We start from the raw sequence: 24,673 nt of genomic DNA, 5'->3' as shown, positions 1-24,673 counted from the left end.
TTTCAATATGAATTGTCAAGCAATAAAGTTCGTTTTCAGCCTTAACTGAACAAAAATAATATAAATAAATGACTACAAAAAGTTCACTTATCTCTTTTTTAACAAGAATATCCTTTGTCTTCTATTTTTAACTTTTCTTCTAATTTCTGTCCAGTCTTCATATAATGAAGACACAAAAACTTCAGTTTTTCTACTGCTGTGTTCCTTTCCTATTCTTCAGAAAGCTGAATGCTTTGTTTGATAACATTCCTTTTACTTCTGTGCATGCCTGGAAATGAACTGAGAAACTCCTGTTCAAGTCCATCATGCAATGCCATTACTGCTTTCTAGCACAGGCATGAAACTAAAAGTTTTTTCTTCACAGTGCAGGAAAGTTTAATTATAATTTTATTATGAAACAGCCAGAAATCATAACAGTTCTTCATATCACAATGTTTGCACACTGAGGTAAGCTCATTTAATCACTTCCAACAATATAGAAACAACTTGGGTGCGAAATTTAAGGATGTAAGTGAGAGTATTAGAGCGAAAAAAACGAGGGTGAAAGAATTGATAGTTGTACGAATGAATTGAAAGGAAATAAATTTTTTATGAGAGAGGGCTTGAAAGTATTGTTAAAGGTAGCGAAAGAAAAGAGGGACAGAATTAGGATGGCGAGTCTGTTGCTGCGGTACGACAGAGAGCAGTTTAGGAGGAGGGCCATAATTGTAAATGACTATGTGCAGGTTATGCAGACAGTGTAGTGTGGAATTTGTGGATGTGTGGAATGAGTTTGATGGGCAAAAGGATTTATACAAGATGGATGGCCTGGCATTTGAATGGATTTGGTGTGCGGAGACTGGAAAAGTATTGCTGAATGAAGTGAAAATGGATGTGCAGAACCAGAGAAACTAGAACGACCGAGGAGGGGGGGAGAAGTGGATATGCGGACATCAGTGAGACAGTTGAGTGTAAAAATGTATATAATGTACCCGAGCCAGTACTAAAGACAAGTAATCAGAATGGGATAGTTATAATAGTGCATCAAGATAAGGGTGGGACAAAAGGACCTCTGCATTTCATGTATACTAATACCAGGAGTATTAGAAACAAGAAGGAAGACTTTTTGGCCTTGATTGGCTCTTCCTGGCCACAGGTTATTGGCACTAGTGAAACATGGTTGACAGAAGAGGATATAGTTTAGTGGGATAGAATGTGTAGGTTATAGTGTGTTTAGGAGGGACAGAGAGAATAAAATGGGGGGGGGGAGTGTTATTGATGATAGCTGATGAACTGCAGCCAAGGAGAATTGAAGTTGTATTGCAGGATAGTGAAAAGAGCTAATTTCAGGCTATTTGGTGTGAGATTGTGACTAGCAGAACAAAATATACAGTTGGGTGCTGCTATAGACTAGGTGATGGAATAGATGGTGGAGATAGTGTGCATAAACAAATTGATGAAATGAGTGGAAGGAAGGTAATTATTATGGGGGATTTCAACTATGGTAACATTGATTGGAAGGAGGAGAGGACACATGTGAGGAAGGAACTGGATTTTATTCAATTATTAAGGGATGGATAACTATCTGAGACAGCATGTAATAGAAAATACTAGGTGTTTGAGAGTGCTTGACCTGGTAATAGCATCTGAGAATTTGACTGTAATGAATATGATCATGTATCTATTGGTGAGAGTGATCATAAGGTCTTGACTTGGGAGGTGGCTAAAGGTGTGGAATTTTCGAATAAGACAGGGTATATGTGGAATTACTGTGCTGGCATGTATAAAAGCTTAGGAGATTGCTTGGTATAGTGCCATGGCATGTAAAACTGCAAGGGCTGGATGTCGACAGAGCATGGGAAGTGGTCAAGGAATATTCACAGGAGGTTATGGCTGACTGTATACCTAGGGTCCGAATAGTAAAACAAGTAGGGGTTAAATGGATGAATAACATCATTAAGCTTGAGCTGCAAAAAAAGAAACAACTGTGAAGGGAATTTAAAGAGAAAAGAGACCTGCAGGCACACGAACGGTATAAAGCGCAGGCCAGAAGGGTAACAAGTGTGGTAAGAAAAGCAAAAGTGGATTATGAAAGGAAACTAGCTATGCAAGCTAAAGAGAATCCCAAACAGTTCTTTAAATATGCTGCAAGCAAAAAAAAAACTGTACACGGCAGAATGATTTTAAGGAATGCCGATGGTAAGGAGGTCACTGAATCAGTCGATATAGTGGAATTACTGAGTGAGCACTTTGCAAGAGTATATCATCCAAGTGGTGACACTGAAAGAATGAAGGAACCATTAGTTTATACAGGAATTGTGATGAATGAAGTGGAGGTGAATAGTCTATTATAGAACCTTAATGTGAATACATATGTGAGATTGGATGGTATACCGGCATGGGTCTTACCTGAAGCGGCTAAAGAATTATTAAACTCAGATTAAACAACATGCCTTTGACCATGTTGTTTAATCTGAGTCTCAGGTCTGGTTTAGTGCTGAAGGTGTGGAAAGAGGGGAAAATAGTTCCACTGCATAAAGGAGGATCCAAGACTATTGTTGCAAATTACCGACCGATCAGCATATCAGGAGTCGTTGTCAAGGTCTTGGAGAAAGTAGTCAAGGGAAAAATGCAAGAATGAATTGATGAAAATGAGATACTGAATGGGGGGATAGCATAGTTTTGTGAAGGGTAGATCATGCCTCAGTAACTTGCTCAAGTTTTATAACAGTGACGGCTGAACTGGATAAGGGTAATGGGTTTACAGTGATACTGCTGGACCTGGCTAAGGCCTTTTGACATGATACCAAATGGAATTCTAATCCGTAAACTGCAACATATGGGAATGGATATAGGGTTGGTGAAATGGATAGGTGGGTGGTTGATGGAGAGATATCAGAGAGTAGTTTATTCACGAGTAGAATCCAAAAGACGGCCTGTGACTAGTGGTGTTCCACAGGGTTCTGTTCTTGGACCACTGCTATTTAATTTGTTCATTAACGATATAGGGAAGGATCTAAGAGGAATGGTTCATGTGTTCGCTGATGATGCAAAGTTAGGTAGGGCAATAGCGAATGCAAAGATGTCAAAATCTTGCAGGAAGACTTGGATAGATTTCTGGGCTAAGGAGAGTGGATGTCAATTTAATGTGACAAAAATGTAAGGTTATGCATTTTGGGGTGAAAAGATTAGCAGCAGTATACCACATTGGTGGAACTGTATTCCAGGAGATTGATGAGGTGGGAGTGTTGGTGGATAGGGAGATGAAGTTTAGGGGACACATTGCAAAAGTGGCTAAATCAGTTCATCAAATCACTTGGTTGCTGAAAAATACTTTGATGAGCAGAGACAAGCAAGTTATTGGTCCTCTGTACCGAGCATTGATAAGACTTCATCTCGACTACTGTGCCCAGATTTGGTCACCTAGGTTTCTTCTTGATGGGGAGGAGGTGGAGAGGATCTACAGATGAGTGACCAAGATGATAGCAGGTCTATGGAATGAACCTTATGAGAACAGGTTGAAGATTTGTGGGTTGCAGAAATTGGTTGATAGGTGGAAAAGGGGCAATATGATTGAGACATTCAAATTGCTGAAGGGTTTCTATAGGATTAATTCAGAGGATATTTTTGAGATCAGGACTGGTGGTGGGAGAACTAGGGGACATCTATGGAAGCTGGGCAAAAGTGTGGTTAGCAAGGGTGTTAGAGCTGGGTTCTTTACTTTTAGAGTGGTCAATGAGTGGAATAAGCTGCCAGAGTCTGTTGTGGGTGCTATGACAGTGAATGAGTTGAAGGCAAGGTATGATAGATACTGTGATAATGTCGAATATTTGTGGACATGATGTTTAGGGCTCTCTCGATGAGTCTGAGGACTCCCTGGAGTCATCCATAATAATAGTAATAATAATGACTCTTGCTTCCCTTACTATTGACATGTCAAAAAATGTTTATTTACCTATACACTAACAGCACAAAACTTTTGACAGCTCATACAAAATCACAATTAAGCTGTAATATCTAAGTAAATTTATTTCATATCTAAGCAACACTTCAATAGCCATAAATAAACCACAACATATAAAAACATTTTGCTGATGACATACAAAAATGAAACATACACTAAAATATAAGAATGAATTCAGGTAGTTAAACTTGTGGGATATCTGAATTTTAATAAGAGATATCCTACACTTGGCTAGATATATACAGATGGACAAGGAAACATGTTAAAGATGAAAATTAAAAAAAATGGAAGGAATATTTCAATGAATTACTGAATATGAACATTATTATTATTACGTGACACTTCCAGGGAGTCCAAAGACTCATCGAGAGAGGGCACCTACTATACAACTCTTGTCTCCACCACTAAATCCCCATACACAACGAACAGCAACTACACAAGTGCCATCTACTGCCCACCACCACTAGTATTTTCACAGACGATCGAAACATCGATGCACATGGCAGGATTCAAAAACCTGCAGCCTTTTGGAGGAGAGCAGATACACTAATCACTCGGCCAACCAGGCTGCCTAAATACCAGCTACTATACTAAAGATTCTGTATGGTTCCCATCAAGGCAAGAATCTCCTGCACAGTTCCTGAAAGCAGAAGGGGAAGAAACTAGAAGACAAAATATGCAAATTTATTTTAACTATACAGAACAGAGCAAATGCCAAAAGAATGGAGAAAGTCTGATCTGTCCAATATATAAAAACAACAGAACAGTTTCTGGAAATTAGAGGTATTTCTGCTATGTACAACATAAAGTACAGTAAAATCCCGAAGTTAAGCGGTAGGTGGGACCAACAAAAAAGCGCATAAATCGAATTCGTGTAACTCAGGGTATAATTTTGCATGTAATTTATATATACAAACATACAATTGGGACCAAAGGTTTACAAAAACACCTATATTTTTTAAGAAATATAATCATAATTGCAGTTTTTCGTACATAAAAAAAAGAAAATTATTTCGATGTCAATGATTTCATAAAATCTAATAATTCGTCTGATGGCATAATGTCTTTTTCTTGTCACACAAAATTTCTTCATAGCAAGCTAATGATTTTTTTATTCCTTGCCTTGTAGCTACAATTCGTTCCTCATTAGAATCTATGTCCTCCAAAATCTGTAAACCTTTCTTTTATCATTGTTCTTACTGTGGATTCCTGTAGATCAAACTTCTTTGCTAGCTCACAAATTTTCATTCTGCCTTCAAAATCCTTCATAATGTTGAGTTTTGTTTCCAAAGTCAATGTTTTTCTTTTCTTGCTAGCAGTAGAAGAATCAGACTTACTTCTTTTGGATGACATTATTATTTTTTATGTGATAAAATTTTTACCAAGAACATTAAACAATCGCAAGGTTTGTAGACTATAAAAATCGTGTATGAATGGAGACCACGCGAAACACATCAGTGCTTGTTCACAGCATGTGCGACACTGGCGAATGTGGCCAGCGCCTGAAAGATACGACTAGTGGTGAGGCATGAAGTGAGACGGGAATACGTACATACAAGAAACCGCGTAACTCCAGATTCACGTAAGTCAGGGTATGACTGTATTTATTTTCGTTTTGAAGAACAGATTAAACCCACTTTATGGAGAAGACAACTGGTATCTACTAAGCAGGTTTCAGGAAAGGCAAATCTACAACTGATCAGATACACAGTTAAACAATTATTAAAAAGTTTTGGGAATTTGGCATAAAAACTAGATTTTTGTTGATTAGTAACAGAGAAAAACTGAGATCACAAGACACTTTGAAATACCAGATAAGCTTGTAAGCTTTTACAGGATTAGCAATGGAAAACTCAGAAGCACATGTTAAAATACTGAATGACTGAACAGATCCCTTTCCAATAACTCAAGGAAAACAAGGAGAATCTAGCTCTACAAATACTTTTTACCTTAGCTCAAGAATGTTATCCAATCATTGCCATTCACACTAATAAACAAACCAATGCAAACTATTATATACAGATATTAACCTCATGTCAAGAAGCAAACAAACAGAACAGAACCTTTAGAATTAGCAAATTCAACACACATAAGATAAGCTAAAAATTAATCAACAGAAAATTAAAATAATGATTAGTACCAGACTCAATCAGTAAATCAATTTAAATGGGAAAATTGAAAACCTGGAAATAGAAAAGTAGAACAATTCAAATATTTAGGAGTAATGATAACAAGTCAACTAAATGAGATGATGGAAATGCAGAATCAAATAAAAAAGGACAATCAGGCATTTTATCCTCATGTATTCAAGCTCAAAAGGTATGAATTGGAAAATCGTTAATTTGCCTAACTGTCTAGTACAACAAAGTTCAGAAAGTTGTAGTAGGCAGGGAAAACAAGATGGATAAGATAGATACTATTAGTCAAGATAGTAATATCATACTGCAATTTCCAAACTGGAGTAGTAAGGTCCTGGACAGAGAGGGTTGGAGGCAACAAACCCAGGAGGCCATGGCTTGATTTGGGCTACAGATCCATAGAAAGATAACCTGTCAAGTGGTGCCCAAATGTTGGATTTCTAGAATTTCCCCGACACCCAGATTGTCTAATTCTTAGATGACTCACAGTACTAGCATGATAGGTTTCTAACCTTATGAGGGTAGGATTAACATAAAAATAATTATAATTATTTTCAATTAATTTACATAATAATATTCTTAAAATTACTGTAATGATCCAAGCATGACATGCTTTTGTTTCCTTACTCCATTTTACAGTTTTTGTATTGTAATGTATAAAAGATGGAAAAGCTACTATTACTGGTTTAACATATATGCATAATCCTCAAAGTTAAAGATTCTACACAATTATATTCTGTAGAAACAGAACTGTAGATGAAGCATGATCCAGAATTAACTGGAAAATTCCATCCTCTAATAAACAGTATTGTCATCAGTATTGTATTATCCTGAATTATGATACAAATCACTGAAAATTAATATGAATTGTTCGTAATTGGTAATTCTAGTACGCATCTTATACCAGTTCATTCTTTACACTCGTTTAACTATTCCCTAGTATTAGAGGGATGGTCAATATCTTAATTTACCAAGGGAAAAAAAAAAAAAAAACACATTTTATACTTTTCCTTGATGTATGGAGTAATTGCTAAATGAAACATGCAGTGATGACAGCAATGATAAAAAAATACTGAGCATGCAAGCAATCAGGAATACATATCCATACTTGAAGTAGAAAAAGCCATCAAAAGTCTGAAATGTGGAATGGCAACTGGAGTAGATTATATTTGACCAGAAATGCATGTATGGAGGTATAAGTCTTACAGTGACTGCACTGCATAGTTCAGAGTTTCTGGACAGATGTGCAAATTCCAGATGATTGGAGTGGAGCTCTCATAGTACCCATATATATATATATATATATATATATATATATATATATATAAAGGGAAATTAAACTGAACGTGATAATTACAGAGGTATTTCTTTACTGAGGTAAGATTTATGCCAGTATACTTGAGAAAATGTTGAAAAGGATTATGGAAGGGAAGCTTGATGAAGAACAAGCTGGATTCATGACAAAACAAAGGCTGTCAAGATCAGATTTTCATTTTAAGACAAATAGTTGAGAAATCATGGGAATATAACAAAAATCTGTATTTACGTTATTTAGACTGAAAAAGGCATATGACAAAGTGCCAAGAGAAAAACGTTATTCGAAACGCTACAGTTATATGGTGTCAATGGGGCATTATATCAAACAATACTTAGTCTTTGTTTGACTTGTAAGTCAGCATTTAGAATTGAAGTACAGGAAGATTGTTTGATGTTAAATCTGATATCAGACAAGGATACACATTATCCCCTCTGTTATTCATTATCTATATGGATCACATTATGAAGTGGTAATAAATCTGATATCAAAATTGGAGATGTTAATCTCAGCTCTTTACTTTATGTAGATGTTATACTTTTAAATTAATCCAATAAAAGTCTGCAACATTCCCTGACTAATTTGAATAACTGTTGCATTCAATGTGGTATGAAAATAAGCAATAACAAGAGAAAGACAATGAAAATAGGCAGGAGCATTGAAAATATCAATTACATTGTGAATGGAGAACCTATTGAACAAGTAAAACATTTCAGCTACTTAGGCACGGTTTTTAGCAAAAATGGATAAACAACAGAATCAACAAAGCTAGTATGGTAGGAAGTCAACTGAATGAGAGATTCCATATTCTTATATGAAATTAGAGAGAAATTAGTCAAAACACTGTATAAAAGCAGTGTTCAAACCAATTTTAATTTATGGATCTGAGAAATGGGTTAGAAATAAAACACTTGACCAAAGTCCAGGGGTGCTTAAGCGTCAAAGCTGTATAACTGAGAGGAGACCTCCACATAGCCTTTAAAGGAATGCAGAGAACCGACCAGGGCTTCTGACCTAATGTCCAATCCTCACCTTCTCGTGGTGCACGCTGTTGGATATCTACCTCGATACTGAACGAGGATGGGCTGGCAATTTGTGATTTAGCCGACCAAATTGTATTCTTATTGCCTTAAACCAATATTGAAAATGATGGTACAACATGACAAAATTTCACGCCCGGTTAAACAAGGCCCCCATTGTTTTTGCCAGGGGAACCAGGGCGAACAGCGAAAAGTCAGCTACAGGAACAAAACTGAAAACACACCCCAACTCAACATCACCAGAGTTAAAGATCAGTACTATCAATATAAGAAGCCTGAATGGCAAAGAAATGGAGATAGCTGAGGAATTAGATAAGTACCAGATCGACATAATAGGGGTGACAAACAAAAAAGACAAAAACTGATGAGATCTTTCTGAGCAATAAATACAAAATGTTGTATTCAGGAAATGACAATCAAGGAAAGGAAGGAGTAGCCATAGTATTCAACACAAAATATGAGGCTAATCTTCTTGAATGGCAGTCAGTCTCAAGTAGAGTAATGTGGGCAAATATGAAAATGGGGAACTGGACAATGAGACTTATTTGTGCCTGTGGTCCCACAGAAGGTTCTACTCAGGTAGGAGTGGAGGAATTTTTTGAGGCTTTAGAAAAAGCAACTGACACAATTAAAAACGAAAAGTTGGTCCTTCTCGGGGATCTAAATAGCAGAGTAGTAAATGATTGTGAGACACAAAAATATTTTGGGAAAATTTGGAGAAAAGAGCAAAGCTAATAATAATGGCAAATACCTGTTGGATTTCTGCTCAGGACATGGACTGGTTATTACTAACACAATGTTCCAACATAAAAATGTGCATAAATTCACATGGAGAGAAGAGGCAAGGAATAAGAAAAGTCTCATTGACTATGTTATTGTTGATAGTGATGTTTTCTCCCTGGTGCAGGACACCAGAGTGTACCAGAGGATTTGAAATTGGAAGTGATCACTATTTAGTCTTGAGCAGGATAAAATTGAATTTCATATTGAAAAGAATAACATGTAAGAAAGTTTTAAAGCGAATAAAAGTTGAGCAGCTGTCAGATGTGAACTGTAGACTAAAATACACAAAGATTATTGAAGAAAAAATTAAAGAGTTTGAGAACAGGAATCAAACCTTGGAGATTCAGTGGCAAACTCTGAAGAAAACATTGATTGATTCTGCCAGAGAGACATGTGGTGAGGTTGTCTGCAAGGATAAAAAAAATCAGAACTCCCTGGTGGACACAGGAAGTTAAAGAGGCAGTGAAGGAAAAGAAGAAAGCATATCAAAAGTTCCTGTCAAATAAGTCAGCTTGTGCTCTTAGAGAATATAGAGACAAATGCAAGAATGCTAAACACTGTAAAACTAAGCAAAAGTCATGGGAGGACTTTGGCAAGAATATAGAAAATAAATATCAAGAAGGTGGCAAAATATTCTGGAGGTTGTTGAAGAAGCTTATGAATGGAGGGAAGAGTGCTGTAAAACGAATTAGAAATGATAAAGGTAACATGAAAACGGGATAAAAAGATATCCTTGAAGTATGAAGTAATTACTTTGAAAAACTGCAAAATGAAACAAGCAGTGATGACAGCACAGTGGTAAAAAACACTGACTAGGCATGCAGTCAGGAATACATATCCATACTTGAAGTAGAAAAAGCCATCAAAGGCTTAAAATGTGGAAAGGCAGCAGGAGTAGAGGATATTCGACCAGAAATGCTGAAGTATGGTGGTATAAGAGTCTTACAATGGCTGCACTGCATAGTTCAGAAAGCCTGGACAGAGGAACGAATTCCAGATGATTGGAGTAGAGCTCTCATAGTACCCATATATAAAAAGGGAAATAAAACTGAATGTGAGAATTATAGAGGTATTTCCCTAATGAGTGTTGCTGGCAAGATCTATGCAAGTATACTTGAGAAACAGTTCAGAAGAATTGTCGAAGAAAAGAAAGCTTGGTGAAGAACAAGCTGGATTCAGGCCAAATAGAGGCTGTCAGGATCAGATCTTCACTTTACGACAAATAGTCGAGAAAGCATGGGAATATAACAGAGATCTGTATTTAAGTTTTGTCAATTTGGAAAAGGCATATGACAAGGTGCCAAGAGAGAAGCTATTCAATACGCTACAGTTATATGGTGTCGATGGGGCATTATATCAAGCAATACTTGGTCTTTATTTGAGTTGTAAGTCAGCAGTTAGAATTGAAGGAAGTACAGGAAGATGGTTTAATGTTAAATCTGGTGTAAGACAAGGATGTACATTATCCCTTCTGTTATTCATTATCTATATGGATCACATTATGAAGGAAAGTGGTCTTAAACATGATATCAAAATTGGCGATGTTAATGTCAGCTCTTTGCTTTATGCGGATGATGTTATACGTCTAAATAAATCCGCTACAAGTCTGCCAGATTCTCTGACTAAATTGAATAGCTGTTGTATTAGATAAGGTATGAAGTTCAGCAATAAAAAGACAAAGACAATGAAAATAGGCAGAATCATTGAAAATGTCAACTGTGTTGTGAATGGAGAACCTGTGGAACAAGTGAAACATTTCAGCTACTTAGGCACGATTTTTACTGAAGATGGTAAATTAAATATAGAAATAGACAACAGAATCAACAAAGCTGGTATGGTAGGAAGTCAAGTAAATAAATTCATATGGAATAAGAGAGAAATTAGTCAGAACACTAAATTAGCTGTATAGAAGACAGTGTTCAAACCAGTTTTAACTTATGGATCTGAGAGCTGGGTCAGAAGTAAAACACTCGACCAAAGACTAAAGAGCGCAGATATGAGAGTCCTGAGAAAGATTATAGACGTGAACAGATGGCATCAATGGCAATATCATATTAAAAACGAGGATATTAGGAAAGAACTTGACATTGTCAACATCCAGGAATGCGTTAGCAGAGCTAATCTCAGGTGGTATGGTCACTTAAACAGAATGGGCGAAGAAAGATTAGCAAAACAAGTGTTCTCTGCCAGATTGGCAGCAAAACGACCCAGAGGAAGACCAAGATATAGGTGGATTGATATGGTACAAAGTGCCTTAGACGATAGAAATATAAGATCTGATAATGTTGGAGTCTTGACAAGTAACAGACTGATTTGTAGGAAAATTGTAGATAGGAAGTTAGTAATGATGTAATTTTTTTCATGTAGTACTATCATATCCTGTACACCCCCCCCCCTTGAGGGTACGTGGCAGGAATTTGATGATGATGACTAAAAAGCAAAGATAAGAAGGTCATCATACCATACCTCTTTATAAGGCCTTGATACAGCCACATCTTGATTACTGCACACAGATCTGGTCACTTGGGTTCCTTGGAGATGTAGAGGGGAAAGGATCGGGGGGGGGGGGTCAGCAAGATGGTGGCAGCTCTGTGGGATGCTCCCTATGAAGATAGATTGAAATTGGCAGATAGGAGAAAAAAGGGATATGATCGAGATATAAGTTATTTAATGGGTGTTACAAGTTTAACACAGATGAATTTTATTAATATATGACTAGTATTGGGAGAACTAGGGATACCCTGGAAATTAAGAAAGTTTAGTTAGCAACGAAGTAAGGGTTATGTTTATTGTTTGGAAAGTGGTGAATGAGTCGAATGGGCTGCCTAAGTCATTTGCAAGTGCTGTGATAAATGAGTTCAAAGCAAAGTATGACAGGTATTGCATAAATGAAGGTTAGTATTTGGTTTCTGTAATGTTAATGGACCTGCAATGAGTCTACAGACTCCATGGAGGTGTCCATAATAGTAATATCTTACTAATGCCAAACTAAACCTCTCAACTCCATACTTCAATATTTGACAGTTTTATATATACATGTATGTGGCTATAAAATACAGTTGGTTCTTTTTATTTTCACATGGCAAGGTGAAGCATTATTACATATTTTTCAATCTTCCTTCATTCTGCAATTTAGCCAACACACCAAATATTCGGCAGAATCATACTGAATTAAATTTTATATGTTTAAAAAATGTCCATAAAATTCAGTATGCTTTGGCCAAATATTTGGTGCTTCACCCAAATTTCCAAGTATTCAGTCAAATCATGGTTCAGTGCATCCATAGTTACGAGTATAATTAAGCGAAGAAAGCTCTTCTAGTTTTGCCTGAAATATTAAATTTTAGCAGTTTTTAGTATCTCTTTAAATTAAAATAAGAGATTCTATATCTTAATTTATCATACAAATTAAGACTGCCAAATTAATAATACTGTGTTAAGCTATGCATATTAACACGTTCATGACAGCAGGAACACTTTTCGTATATATGTCAATTTCTCATCGGGTGGACACGTATCTCGCAATTTTATTAGTAAAATTACATTCATGAACTGTCTTAATAATAATGTAAATCTCAAATGCAATTCAAACGGATTTTGGTGTTGTGTCTTTATTTGTTCAGAAATTGGCTTTTTTTATAAAACTGCTTGCATTCCTTACCCAATGACTACATTACATTTTAAACAGTTTGCAAGAAGATGTTAAGTTAAACGTATTTAGTAAGATACTGTATTTAGTGCTACAATGAAACTGTTTACTTGCATACATGCAGCATAGCATGTGTGAGACAGATCATCATGAAGGATCATTTTGATCCAATTGTCTCCAATCTCTAATTATACTGTCACCAAATATAGTGTATGATGTAATTGTCCATGTACTATATTTAACAGGTTGAAATGGATTTGAACCAAAATAAAATTTCATCTCTAAAAAATTCCAAAGTAATTTTTTTTTTCCAATTGCAAAAACTGGTAATCCATGGGAAAAAAATTCATGATAACGAAAAAAAATTATTCATCCAGATAAGAACAATTTATTTGTTCCTGTGCAAAACAAAAAAAATTTCACTCCCAGAAAATAATACTTGATCTGAAAACACACATATATGAAAGAATTTATTTATATTTATATAAATTTATCGATTATTTCTTGGCTATATGGAATTAATTTAAGAATAATATAAAAAAAGTTTGTTACTAAGCACCTGTGTAGCTTCAGTGGAAGTGGCATGTGCCATCCATGATGCTAGACCATTCCCCCCCCCCTCCCAAAAAACGTCACAAGTTGTATATTCTAGTTACTGACTAGAGGAACTTTTACTAGGCCTTTTTTCGACCAGTTCCCGAGTTGGGTAATCTGTGGCACATGCAAGTTTTTTCTCCCGTAAATTTGGGTTTATTTTCGTTTCCCATAAACTCAAGAAAATCGACCATAGAACCCAACACTATTTTCAGACAGTAAACTGTTAGGATGAGGGACCACAAGATGGCAGCACTTCTCATCCATCTCTCTTCACTAGATGCCATGTATAATTAATGATAGTCTTGGGCCAGCTATCTCTGATTGGCTACAGTGGAGATTGAACTGTCCCCTCAGTCCTCAGAACTGCCCTCTCTCTCACCCTTACATTTGCCATTCTCACATGGCTTATTAATGTTGGTCATGTATTTACACCTATTTGTAATTCAAATATACTAAGCAAATAATACATTATCCTTAATGCTATATTTGCTTAGTGTTTCTGTTTTCTAAAATATCTTTTCCTCCCATATGTTACACTCAAACCTGTCATGATTTGTGTCATATCTGCTGATATGCAAACAGGAAATTTAGGTGCTATGAGAAAATTTCTTGTCACCAGAAAATTAAAGTTGTGGAGTCTCTCTCTGGTGTGAGATTGTTAAAAACTGTCTATGCTCTCTTTGAAATGGAACTAACTCGGAAAATAAAATTGTTTGAAACCATTTATCATCCCTATCTAAGTGAAAAGAGGCGTCATTCCTCTTAGATGTCCTCTGTTTCAATAAAGCAGTATTAAAAAGAATATTATCCTCATAATTTTATGATATTACAGAAACAGTGAAAAAAAAATGAATTAATGATCTTTTTAAAAATTCTAAAATTTTTGTTTGTACTCAAACACCCATGTAGGGATACAAATTTGTATTTTCATATAACTATGATGCACAGACTGTATGAGGAAAAGACAGACTTAACCTTCATTTAAAATAATAAAAAAAAAATTGCGATCATACCATTATAGCAATGTAATGCCTGTAATCATATGGCAGTGGTCCATCTCCTTTGAGAATAAAATGCTGTGTTTTTAAGAAAGGCTCCAAATACTGAGGATGATAGGCAACTAGTTGTGCAACATGATCTAGCTGATTATTCTGAAGAAATGCATCTATGAAAAGCAGTTCAGTCTGAAAAGAAAAATTAAGAACATAGGTTGTGAATTATAACTGGAAGAATATCAAACTGATGAATTAATAGAAATTTATATAATCCAGTTAACTCAATATGAAAACACTGCATATTTAAATGACAAAACTATTACAAAAAAAAAAAAAAAAAGTTAAATTAAGCTAAGTTACATATATAAGAAAGAACTGAGTTAACTGAAGTTCTTAAAGTGAAAAAAAAAATTAAAATTAAAATAAAATAAATACTGGAAGCTGACAAGCCTCAAGGTTATCTTTTTAGCTTGTTTGCAGGTAACTACATATAATTAAATTATCAAGACTGATTCTTCTGCTTCAAGGTGGTTACAGGGTTGACACTGGGGAGTTCTTTCGCTTGGTTGAACAGCGGGAAGGAATGATGACAAGAGGCCATCCCTGGAAGTTAAGAAAGGAAACTGTGAGCAAGAGGATGAGAAGTGGTTTCTTTGCATGGAGGGTGGTTGAACCATGGAATGCACTGCCTGATGGAGTGGTGAGAGCAAGCACGGTCAATGAGTTCAAGGAGTGGTATGATAGACTTTGTGTTTCTTGGGGGGGGGGGGGGGGGAATCTCCCCTCGATGAGTCTTTTGACTCCATGGAGGCCTCAATAATAATAATAAATAATAATAACAACTGTTTAAACCAGAGGTCTCAGCACATTGTTAATATTGTTAATCCACAAGTGGTTTTCATCATATAACAACTATTCTTTTCGTTTTATTTGCACCATGTCAATTCTTTAATATACCATGTGCTGAAAAAAAAAAATATTAAAATTTCATTTCATTTTCAGAAAGAAGAAATCTAAGTGAACCACACCTGAAAGCCAATTGTCTGCCTAAGGCAACATACTCAAAAACTTTGAATCTACACATGCCATACCTATTACTATCCTTTGTAATTCTGCCTATATCACAGTACATAACCCCAGTGAAAGGAGGAACTTACAATAAAAACCTTGAATTTTTTACTTAAGAATTTTATGCTATCATCTCCCATTCATCCTAGTAGAGCTTTCAACATCAAGCTAATAAACAGTCAATCATGCTTCTTTTTTTTTCTCCCAAGAAAAAAATATTTCCTTTTAAGCTATCCTAGGACGGGTTTAGTCCTCTCCTAATGAGGGATTACTGGCGTATTAATGCAACCGATTCGCAACTCCTCTGCTGCATCTCCTAAGGGCCATCCTAAGGGCTATATTCATGACTGTGATCCATGTGTGTGTGTTCATGGGGCAGGTTTGCCTGCTTGTGGGATGAAAAACCCCAGATAAACTGGGGAGAAAAACCCTGCTGTCCACGCCCCAAGACCGGATAACTTGGCTATAGCTGAGGAAGATCCTTGAGCTCCTCACATCATCGACGGGAATCGAACCTAGGACACTCCTTCCCCAGGCATATGGTTGCGAAGCACATAGCCACTAGGCTAAATTCGTGGACTTTAAGCTATCGCTATGAAAATATTAGTTTCCAAAACATCCTATAATAGTATCTGTTACCTTTTGAGTAAAATCTACCCTATATATATAAAATGATACGCTTTTTTATGTCACATTTTTTAACTCAGGGGCTACCCTGAGTGGGGGTTCTCCGAGGGAGAAGTACCCCCTCCCTTTTTTTTCTGATGACTCGAATTTTGAGTCTTCAAAATTCGAGTCATCAGAATTCAAGGAGAACTGGGCTACCAGTCCAGAACTCAGGGGGCCCCCTCCCCACCTTTTGAAGCCTACACTCAGGGACTACCTTGAGTGTCGAGTCTTAAATTCGAGTCATCAGAATTCAAGGAGAACCGGCCTACCAGTCCAGAACTCGGGGGTTGGGTGCCGTAGGCACCACTCAGGGTAGCCCTTGAGTGTCGAGTCTTATTGAAGAAAAAATGAAACAAATTGAAAGCAAGAACCAAACCTAGCAGTCTCAGTGGCAAACTCTGAAGAAGACATTGAATGATTCAGCTAATGAGATATGTGATTAAGTTGTCTGCAAGGATAGAAAAATTAAGAACACCATTGAGGATACAAGAAGTTAAATCAGAAGTCCTGAAAAAATACGAAAGTATACAAAAAGCTCCTATCAAATAAGTTGGCAGATAGCCTAAAAGAATACTGAGAAAAATGAAAGAGCTAAGCTATGTGTAAAAGTAGTAAACAAAAGTCATGGGAAGACTTTGTTAAGAATATGGAAAATACATATCAGGAAGGTAGCAGAATGTTCTGGAGACTATTGAAGAAGCTTAGAAATGGAGGCAAGACTACTGTAAAAGGAATCAAGGATAATGAAGGCGACATGAAAATTTAAGATAAGGACATCCTAGATGTCTGGAGTAATTACTTTGAAAGAAAGCTAACGAACCAAGCAGTGACAAAACAGTAGTAGAAAATTTTCATGAGGAATGCAAAGTGAAGTATATATATCAATACTTATTATTATTATGTAACACCTCTAGAGAGTCCAAAGACTCATTGAGGGAGGGCACCTACTCTACAACTCTGTCTCCACCACTCAATCTATCAACTACAATGAACCACAACTACCATCATCTATGCCATCTACCGCCCATCATCACTAGTATTTTCACAGACAATCACAAACATCTATGCCCACAGTGGGATTCGAACCCACAGCCTTTTGACTGGAAAGTAGATACAGTGACCACTCGACCAACCAGGCCGGCATGCCCTCTTTTTCTTGACATTAACAGTTTAGCACCAAAAATTTATTAAACTATATTAATCATAACACAGTAATGATAATGGAATATGAGCACCAATGCATTTTGATGTGATGTTATTTTGAGGTACCATTGAGAGATATTTCTTTTCTCAGTTCTTAAAAATACAGTTTTATTTCATGTCTTTTGACTGTCAAAAGTTTTTTTTTTTTTTTATTTATTAATCCTTTATTTCTTTCACTGTTAGTTTTTACCTTTTTCCTTACTTTCACTCCATTTATAGTTGTTAAACTTATTACAGTAATCAACTGTTCATCTGACTTTAAAGCAACAATCCTTCAATTAACCCTTTCATATCACACGACTTCTGATACAGCACCACATAATCATTCATTCACTTATCCAACAATTCAATTATTGGAAAGGCCAAGCTACATTTCTGCAGTCAGATAAGTGACAGCTTACTGTATGTTACGAGTTTACTTTAATCAAAGTATTAATGTATTATCTGATTCTCTTGCAAGAAAACATTCACAATAATAATGAAAAAATTCTGATTATTTGCAAACAATATGAACAATCATTTTATATTAATATAAAATACACTGATGTTCTCTTATTAACTGCTGTACTAGCTTGACATGCGTACACATTAATAACATTAAATACATGGATGTAAAGTGTCCACTGAAAATAACATTTGGATGCCATTACATCAACAAGGATACACACCGATATTTTGATCAGTATGCCCATAAGGGTGGTTAAATTTTTTAAAAAACTGCATTTTTAGGGAATAATAAAGAACACTATGTATACACTAAAGTGACAATGGCTGTTCAAATCCAAAAAATATACACTTGAAGTAGAAAAAGCTGTGAAAAACCTGAAATGTCGAAAGGAAGCTGGAGTAGATGATATTTGCCCAGAAATGCTTAAGTGTTCGGTATAAAAGTTTTGCAGTGGCTACATTGCATAATTCAGAGGGCCTGGTCAAAAGGGCAAATTCCCAATGCTTGGAATAGAGCTCTCCAAGTACCCAATCTATAAAAAAAAGGAATAAAAGTGAATGCGAGAATTAAAGGAATTTCTCTACTAAGTGTTCCAGGTAAAATTTATGGAAGCATACTGGAAAAGAGGTTGAGAAAGATTGTGGAAGAGAAACTTGGAGAACAACAAGCTGGGTTCAGGCCAAATAGAAGTTGTCAAGATCAGATTTTTACTTTAAGACAAATAATAGTTGAGAAATCTTGGTAATATGACAAGGATCTGTACTTAAGTTTTGTAGATCTAGAAAAGGCATATAACAAGGTGCCCAGCAAAAAGCTTTTCAAAACTCTACAATTATATGGGGTAAGAATATTATATACAGCAATAGATCGTCTATTTAAATTATCAGTCAGTGGTTAGAATATAGAAAGATGGTTTGATGTAAAATCAAGAGTAAGACAAGGATGCACATGAAAGAAAGTGGCATCAGGCCTGACTGGTGCCACTTTCTTTCATTAGAATTGGAGATGTCAAACTCAGCTCTTTGCTTTATGCAGATGTACTCCTAATTACATGTAGTGCAAGTCTCCAGAATTCACTAATTAAATTGAATAACAGCTGTGATACAAAAATCAATGAAAAAACTAAACTATAAAAATAGACAGGAAAATAGAAAACTTCAGCTGCATTCTGAATGGAAATCCTATAGAACAAATAAAATATTTCAGCTATTTAGGCACAGTTTTTGGTATAGATGGCAGGTTAAATCTAGAAGCAGACAACAGAATAAGCAAAGCTGGTATAGCTGAATAAATTTATATGGAATAAGAGAGAAATCGGCCAGAACACCAAACTAGCAGTATACAACACCAATTAAAATTGGTTTGAACACATTGGTGTTCAAACCAATTTTAGTTATGGATCTGAGTTAGGTTAGAAATAAATCACTTGATCAAAGACTAGAGACAAAGATGAGGGTTCTAAGAAAAATTAAGAGAGTGAACCGAATGACATCAATGGCAGAATCATTAAATATGAAGATATTAGAAAGAAACTTGACATTGTAAGCATTCAAGAATGTGTCAGCAGAGCTAATCTAAGGTGGCATTGGCCACTTAAATAGAATGGGTGAAGAAAAGTTAGCAAAACAGGTGTTTGATGCCAAGATGGCAGGAAAGAGACCCCAGAGGAAGACCAAGGTCTAAGTGGACTGATTCAGTCAGAAGTGCCTTAGAAGCTCGGAATGTTAGATATGATAATATTGGAGTGCTCAAAGTAATAGTATGATTTGGAGGAAAATTGTTTATAGGAGATAAATAATAAAGTAAACTTAATTAACCTGCAATGCAAACCTGAAAACCCCTTGAAGGTATATATCAAGAAATTGATGATCCTACTTTTTTTTTAAGATACTCTGTTCTCAAAAAAACTAGCTATTCAGTCTACAGAAAGGCTATGCATACAAGAAGATATCCCACATGAACATAAAACTACAAAATTAATATGAATAGATATTTTATAATACCTATTTCTATCCCACCACAGAAAAGATATAAAAACCCTACAAGTCAGATCTTTTAACAGCTCCAGCAGTGCAGAAAAAATAAACCAAGTCAAACACATTCTTTTTCTACAAAGGTTATAATCAAAAATTATAAAACAAAAAATGATAGAACCTGTTTTAAACTGATAGACAAAAAACATGGATATGGAGAAGTAAGGTCCCTTATACAATCCATCACAGAGAAGATTTCAAAAGTGATATTCTCCCTATTAAATAAGATCAAAACTCTCCCATTCACCACTCAAAAAAACCAGGGGCTAAAAAATAATTTCTTTATGTGGAATTTGCTATGTAACCATGTGGAACAACTTGGAGTGCCTCAGCAACAACGCTTCGCTGCACTGCTCTTGGCCTCGTTTACTATACAGCTGAATACTGCTCACCCATATGGCTGAACAGCACCCATGTGTATTTGGTTGATGCCCAGCTTAACACCACTATGCACCTTATTTCTGGAACTGTAAAATCAACCCCAACCTACTGGCTCCCAGTGCTAAGCAACATCCCGCCTCCACACATCCGCAAACCCAACTTTCTTCTACATGAATACGGCAAAATCATGGAAATCCAAAATCTTCCAATCCATTAAGACATCCCACTCCTAGAAATAAACAGGCTAAAGTCAAGGCATCCTCCAATCTTAACAGTAAAAAATCTTGCAGAGACAAGCTTCAACATGAAGGAGAAGTGGAAAGAGTCCTGGTGTAACACTTCAACAGGAATCTTCCATGAATTAGTGGACCCAACACAGATACCTTCAGGTTTTGGCCTACCTCGGAAAACTTGGTCTGCCCTTAACCGAATCCACACCAACCATGGCAGATGTGCAGACCACCTTTACAAATGGGGCATGATTGCCTCACCCAGGTGTGACTGTGGATCACCCCGCCAGACAATTAATCATATTATAGCAGAATGTGTCCTTACGTGCATACAGTGGAAACCTGTCAGACTTCATTCATGCTACACCAAGTGCAGTCAGGCGACTGGATAATCAATCTAGACATTCAGTTGTAGCCTATTCTTGATTTTTGAGTGTCTCTTTTATGACTGTATTATGTCTTCTTATTGTACATATGTATATTACTATGTCCATATATATTAAGGATTAATGTAATGTAACTTTTCATGTGTGAGTCACACGCTAAATAAATAAATAATGCTATGTAACCCAGCAAACAGGCCAGTCAGGAGAGAATGCATGTTAGAACAATATCACGGATGTGGAGAAAAGTAAACATCAGAACTAACTACACATGAAAAGAAATGTGCATCTACAGAAATAGCACATAATTATATTTTATTCACTTCTAAAAATCTCAAATGTTAAACCTCAATGTATGAAACAAGGCACAATCCCACCTCAGATTCATTCACATTCAATAATAAAAAAAAACACAGTACACACAATTGTGTACTGTGTTCATGATGTGTTATAATTACAATATACTAGTAATCATAACACATCATGAGCAGAACAAATCAACATTCTTGGTCTCTTTCAAAATGTTTCTTCTTATTGATACTGTAATATCAGTTTTATTTCACTCCCATGAGTACTATAATACCCATAAAACTAGCAGATTATAAATAAATTGTGATTTGTTCAAATAGCATTCTCCATATGGTAAAAATACCATACATTAATTTGATTATTATTATATATTATTATAAGCTATCACCATGGAGTCAAAACTCACTGCAAGAGATCCCCACACATTATTCACACAATACCTATCAACTTTTCCCTTAAGCTCATTCATTGTTGAGGCACTAACTACCTCTGGCAATACAATCCACGAGTCACTCTCCAAGCAAAAAAATTAATCCATACACCTTATCCTGTTATCAATTATTTGTCCTTCCCAGTTTTGTATCATCAGCAAACAACCAAATATCCCCTTTAAATCTTTCCTTATATTATTAATATACAAATTAAAGCCTTAGGGCACTCCACTTCACTTGATTCCACTCCACCATATACACCCTCTGATATCTTTCAGCCACCTCCCCTATCCATGCTACTACCCCTATATCCATTTCAATTTGCTCCAACTTATGTAACAGTTTCTCATGTGGTATTCTGTCAGATGCCTTGGCAAAGTGCAACAGTATCATGGTGTAATCATTTCCTTTATCCAATTGTGGTGTCACTTTATTATAAAATGTGAATAAATTACTGACAGGGGCACATTTCACAAAGCAGTGCTGCCTCCCTCCCCAAACAGAATATTATATTCATGTCCACTCGTTCCTGAATTTTACCTTTAATCAACTTCTCCAGGGGTGCTTAAGGGTCAAAGCTATATAACTGAGAGGAGACCTCCATATAACCTTTAAAGGAATGCGGAGAACCGACATTGGACATTAGGGCAGGGCTTCTAACCTAATGGCCAATCCTCACCTTCTCGTGGTGCACCCTGTTGGGTATCTACCTGGATACCGAACGAACGAGGACGGGCTGCCAATTTGGGATTTAGCTGACCAAATTTAAACCAAAATACAAAATGATGGTACAACATGACAAAATTTCATGCCGGCTGGGGCGTCGCCCAGTTAAACAAGGCCCCTGTTGTTTTCGCCAGGGAACCAGGGTGAACAGCGAAAAGTCAGCTACTGGAACAAATCTGAAAACACACCCCAACTCAACATCAGAGTTAAAGATCGGTACTAACAACATAAGAAGTCTGAATGGCAAAGAAATGGAGCTAGCTGAGGAATTAGATAAGTACCAGATCGACATAATAGGGGTGACTGAAACAAAAAAGACCAAAACTGGTGAGATCTTTCTGAGCAATAAATACAAAATGTTATATTCAGGCAATGACAATCAAGGAAAAGAAGGAGTAGCCATAATATTCAACACAAAATACGAGGCTAATCTTCTTGAATGGCAGTCAGTCTCAAGTAGAGTAATGTGGGCAAATATGAGAATGGGGAACTGGACAATGAGACTTATTTGATCCCACAGAAGGTTCTACTAAGGAGGTAGAAGTGGAGGAATTTTTTCATGCTTTTGAGCAGCGTTTCTCAAAGTGTGGTAAGCGTATCGCGCGGGGGGGTACGCGAAAGGTCTTCAGGGGGTAAGTGGAAATTTTCGGCAATGCATCATTAACACATGGAATCGTTATATTATATGCAATTAGAGACAACCGGGATAAAAACAGCACTAACTATTGAATCACATCTCCCCTCCAACAGAAACTGCTGTATTGACTCAAAGCAAAACCATATGTTGCACCAACAACACATGGTTTTGCTGACACCATCCCGTCGTGAACGTATTAAAACTAAGAAATATCTAGTGAATGTGTTTCAAATATCATGGAATTCAGTTGAAGAGAATTAACATTTCACGTCAACAGTTGAAATTCTAATTTGCCTTTGGTTTGCGCGATCTTTTGTTAATACTGCACCAATCATATGCACTTTTTCATAGCTGCTATACGTATCTCAAGTCTTGTAAATTACTGGTAATTTTTGCTTGAAATAATGGGAAAGAAGAATGAAGCTATTTGGGTAGATGACTTTGACGATGCACACAAGGAAACAGTTTCGATGCCTAAAGTAGCGATAGCGAGTAGGAGCTTCTTGGTAAGTCACGCCATTTGCATTTTTTTTCTGAAAACTTTAGTTTTCGAAATTCCTCGCATATATCTTGCACCATGATTTTTTAGCTTTAATTTTAAGAAAAAAGTGCGAGTTATATTCGAGTAAATACAGTAATTTTTTTAGCTTTCAAATTGAGTATGGATCGTTAGTTAAAGATTGGATTTATAAAACCCACAAAAGAGAGGAATATAGCAAATGCAAGTAGGTGTAAGCAACAAGAAAACGTTGATATTGAATCTGGATCAAATGAAATTGATAAGGGTGTGTCGTCTGACATCTCTAGAGAACCAACTAGGAAGAACATGAAAAACTTCGTAAGTATGATATGAATTACTTGAAATGTGGATTTTCATGGACAGGAAATGAAGAGGAACCCATTCCAAATTTTGTTCTATTAAAAATAAATCATATTTTTTGTTTACTTGAACATATAAATTCAAATAAAATAAAAATTTACAATGAAATATACTTTATTTATTTATTATTTTGATAAAGGGGTGCTTGGTAATAATAAAAATTAAGAAGGGGTTACTCAGATATCTGAAATTTGAGAAACATTGCTTTAGAGAAAGCAACTGACAATGAAAAAGGAAAAGTTGGCCCTTGTTGGGTAACTAAATAGCAGAGTAGGAAATGATTGTCAGACATACAAAAATATTTTGGGAAAATTTGGAGAAAAGAGCAAAGCTAATAATAATGGCAAATACCTGTTGGATTTCTGCTCAGGACATGGACTGGTTATTACTAACACCATGTTCCAACATAAAAATGTGAACAAATTCACATGGAGAGAACAGGCAAGGAATAAGAAAAGTCTCATTAACTATGTTAGTAGAAAGGGGGGTGGTAAATCGCGTTTTATTTTAAATTCGCAGGTAAAATAGCCTTTCGGTTTATTATCTTAGTGACTATGTTATTGTTGATAGTGATGTTTTCTCCCTGGTGCAGGACACCGGAGTGTACAGAGGATTTGAAATTGGAAGTGATCACTATTTAGTCTTGAGGATAAAACTGAATTTCATATTGAAAAGAATAAAATGTAAGAAAATTTTAAAGTGAATAAAAGTTAAGCAGCTCTCAGATCTGAACTGTAGACTAAAATACACAAATATTATTGGGGAAAAAATGAAAGGGTTTGAGAACAACAACCAAACCTTGGAGATTAAGTAGC

The 24,673-nt window shown here is 36.0% G+C and overlaps 1 protein-coding gene across 1 annotated transcript in view; it reads right to left on the bottom strand.

Annotated features, from left to right (window-relative positions):
• The window catches only part of Sesn (Sestrin), a 124,510-nt gene that overhangs the window by 86,802 nt on the left and 13,035 nt on the right, over nt 1–24,673 (bottom strand). Inside the window, exon 2 of the mRNA XM_090395878.1 lies at nt 14,479–14,649. Coding sequence (XP_090252004.1) covers nt 14,479–14,649 — 171 coding nt within the window. The remainder of the gene's footprint in view (nt 1–14,478; nt 14,650–24,673) is intronic.

The sequence above is a fragment of the Typopeltis vanoorti genome, chromosome 7 (assembly GCF_054136105.1).
Source record: "Typopeltis vanoorti isolate ZY-2024b chromosome 7, IOZ_Tvanoo_1.0, whole genome shotgun sequence".
Taxonomy (NCBI): Eukaryota; Metazoa; Arthropoda; class Arachnida; order Uropygi; family Thelyphonidae; genus Typopeltis; species Typopeltis vanoorti.
This window is presented reverse-complemented; position numbering and strand designations above follow the sequence as displayed.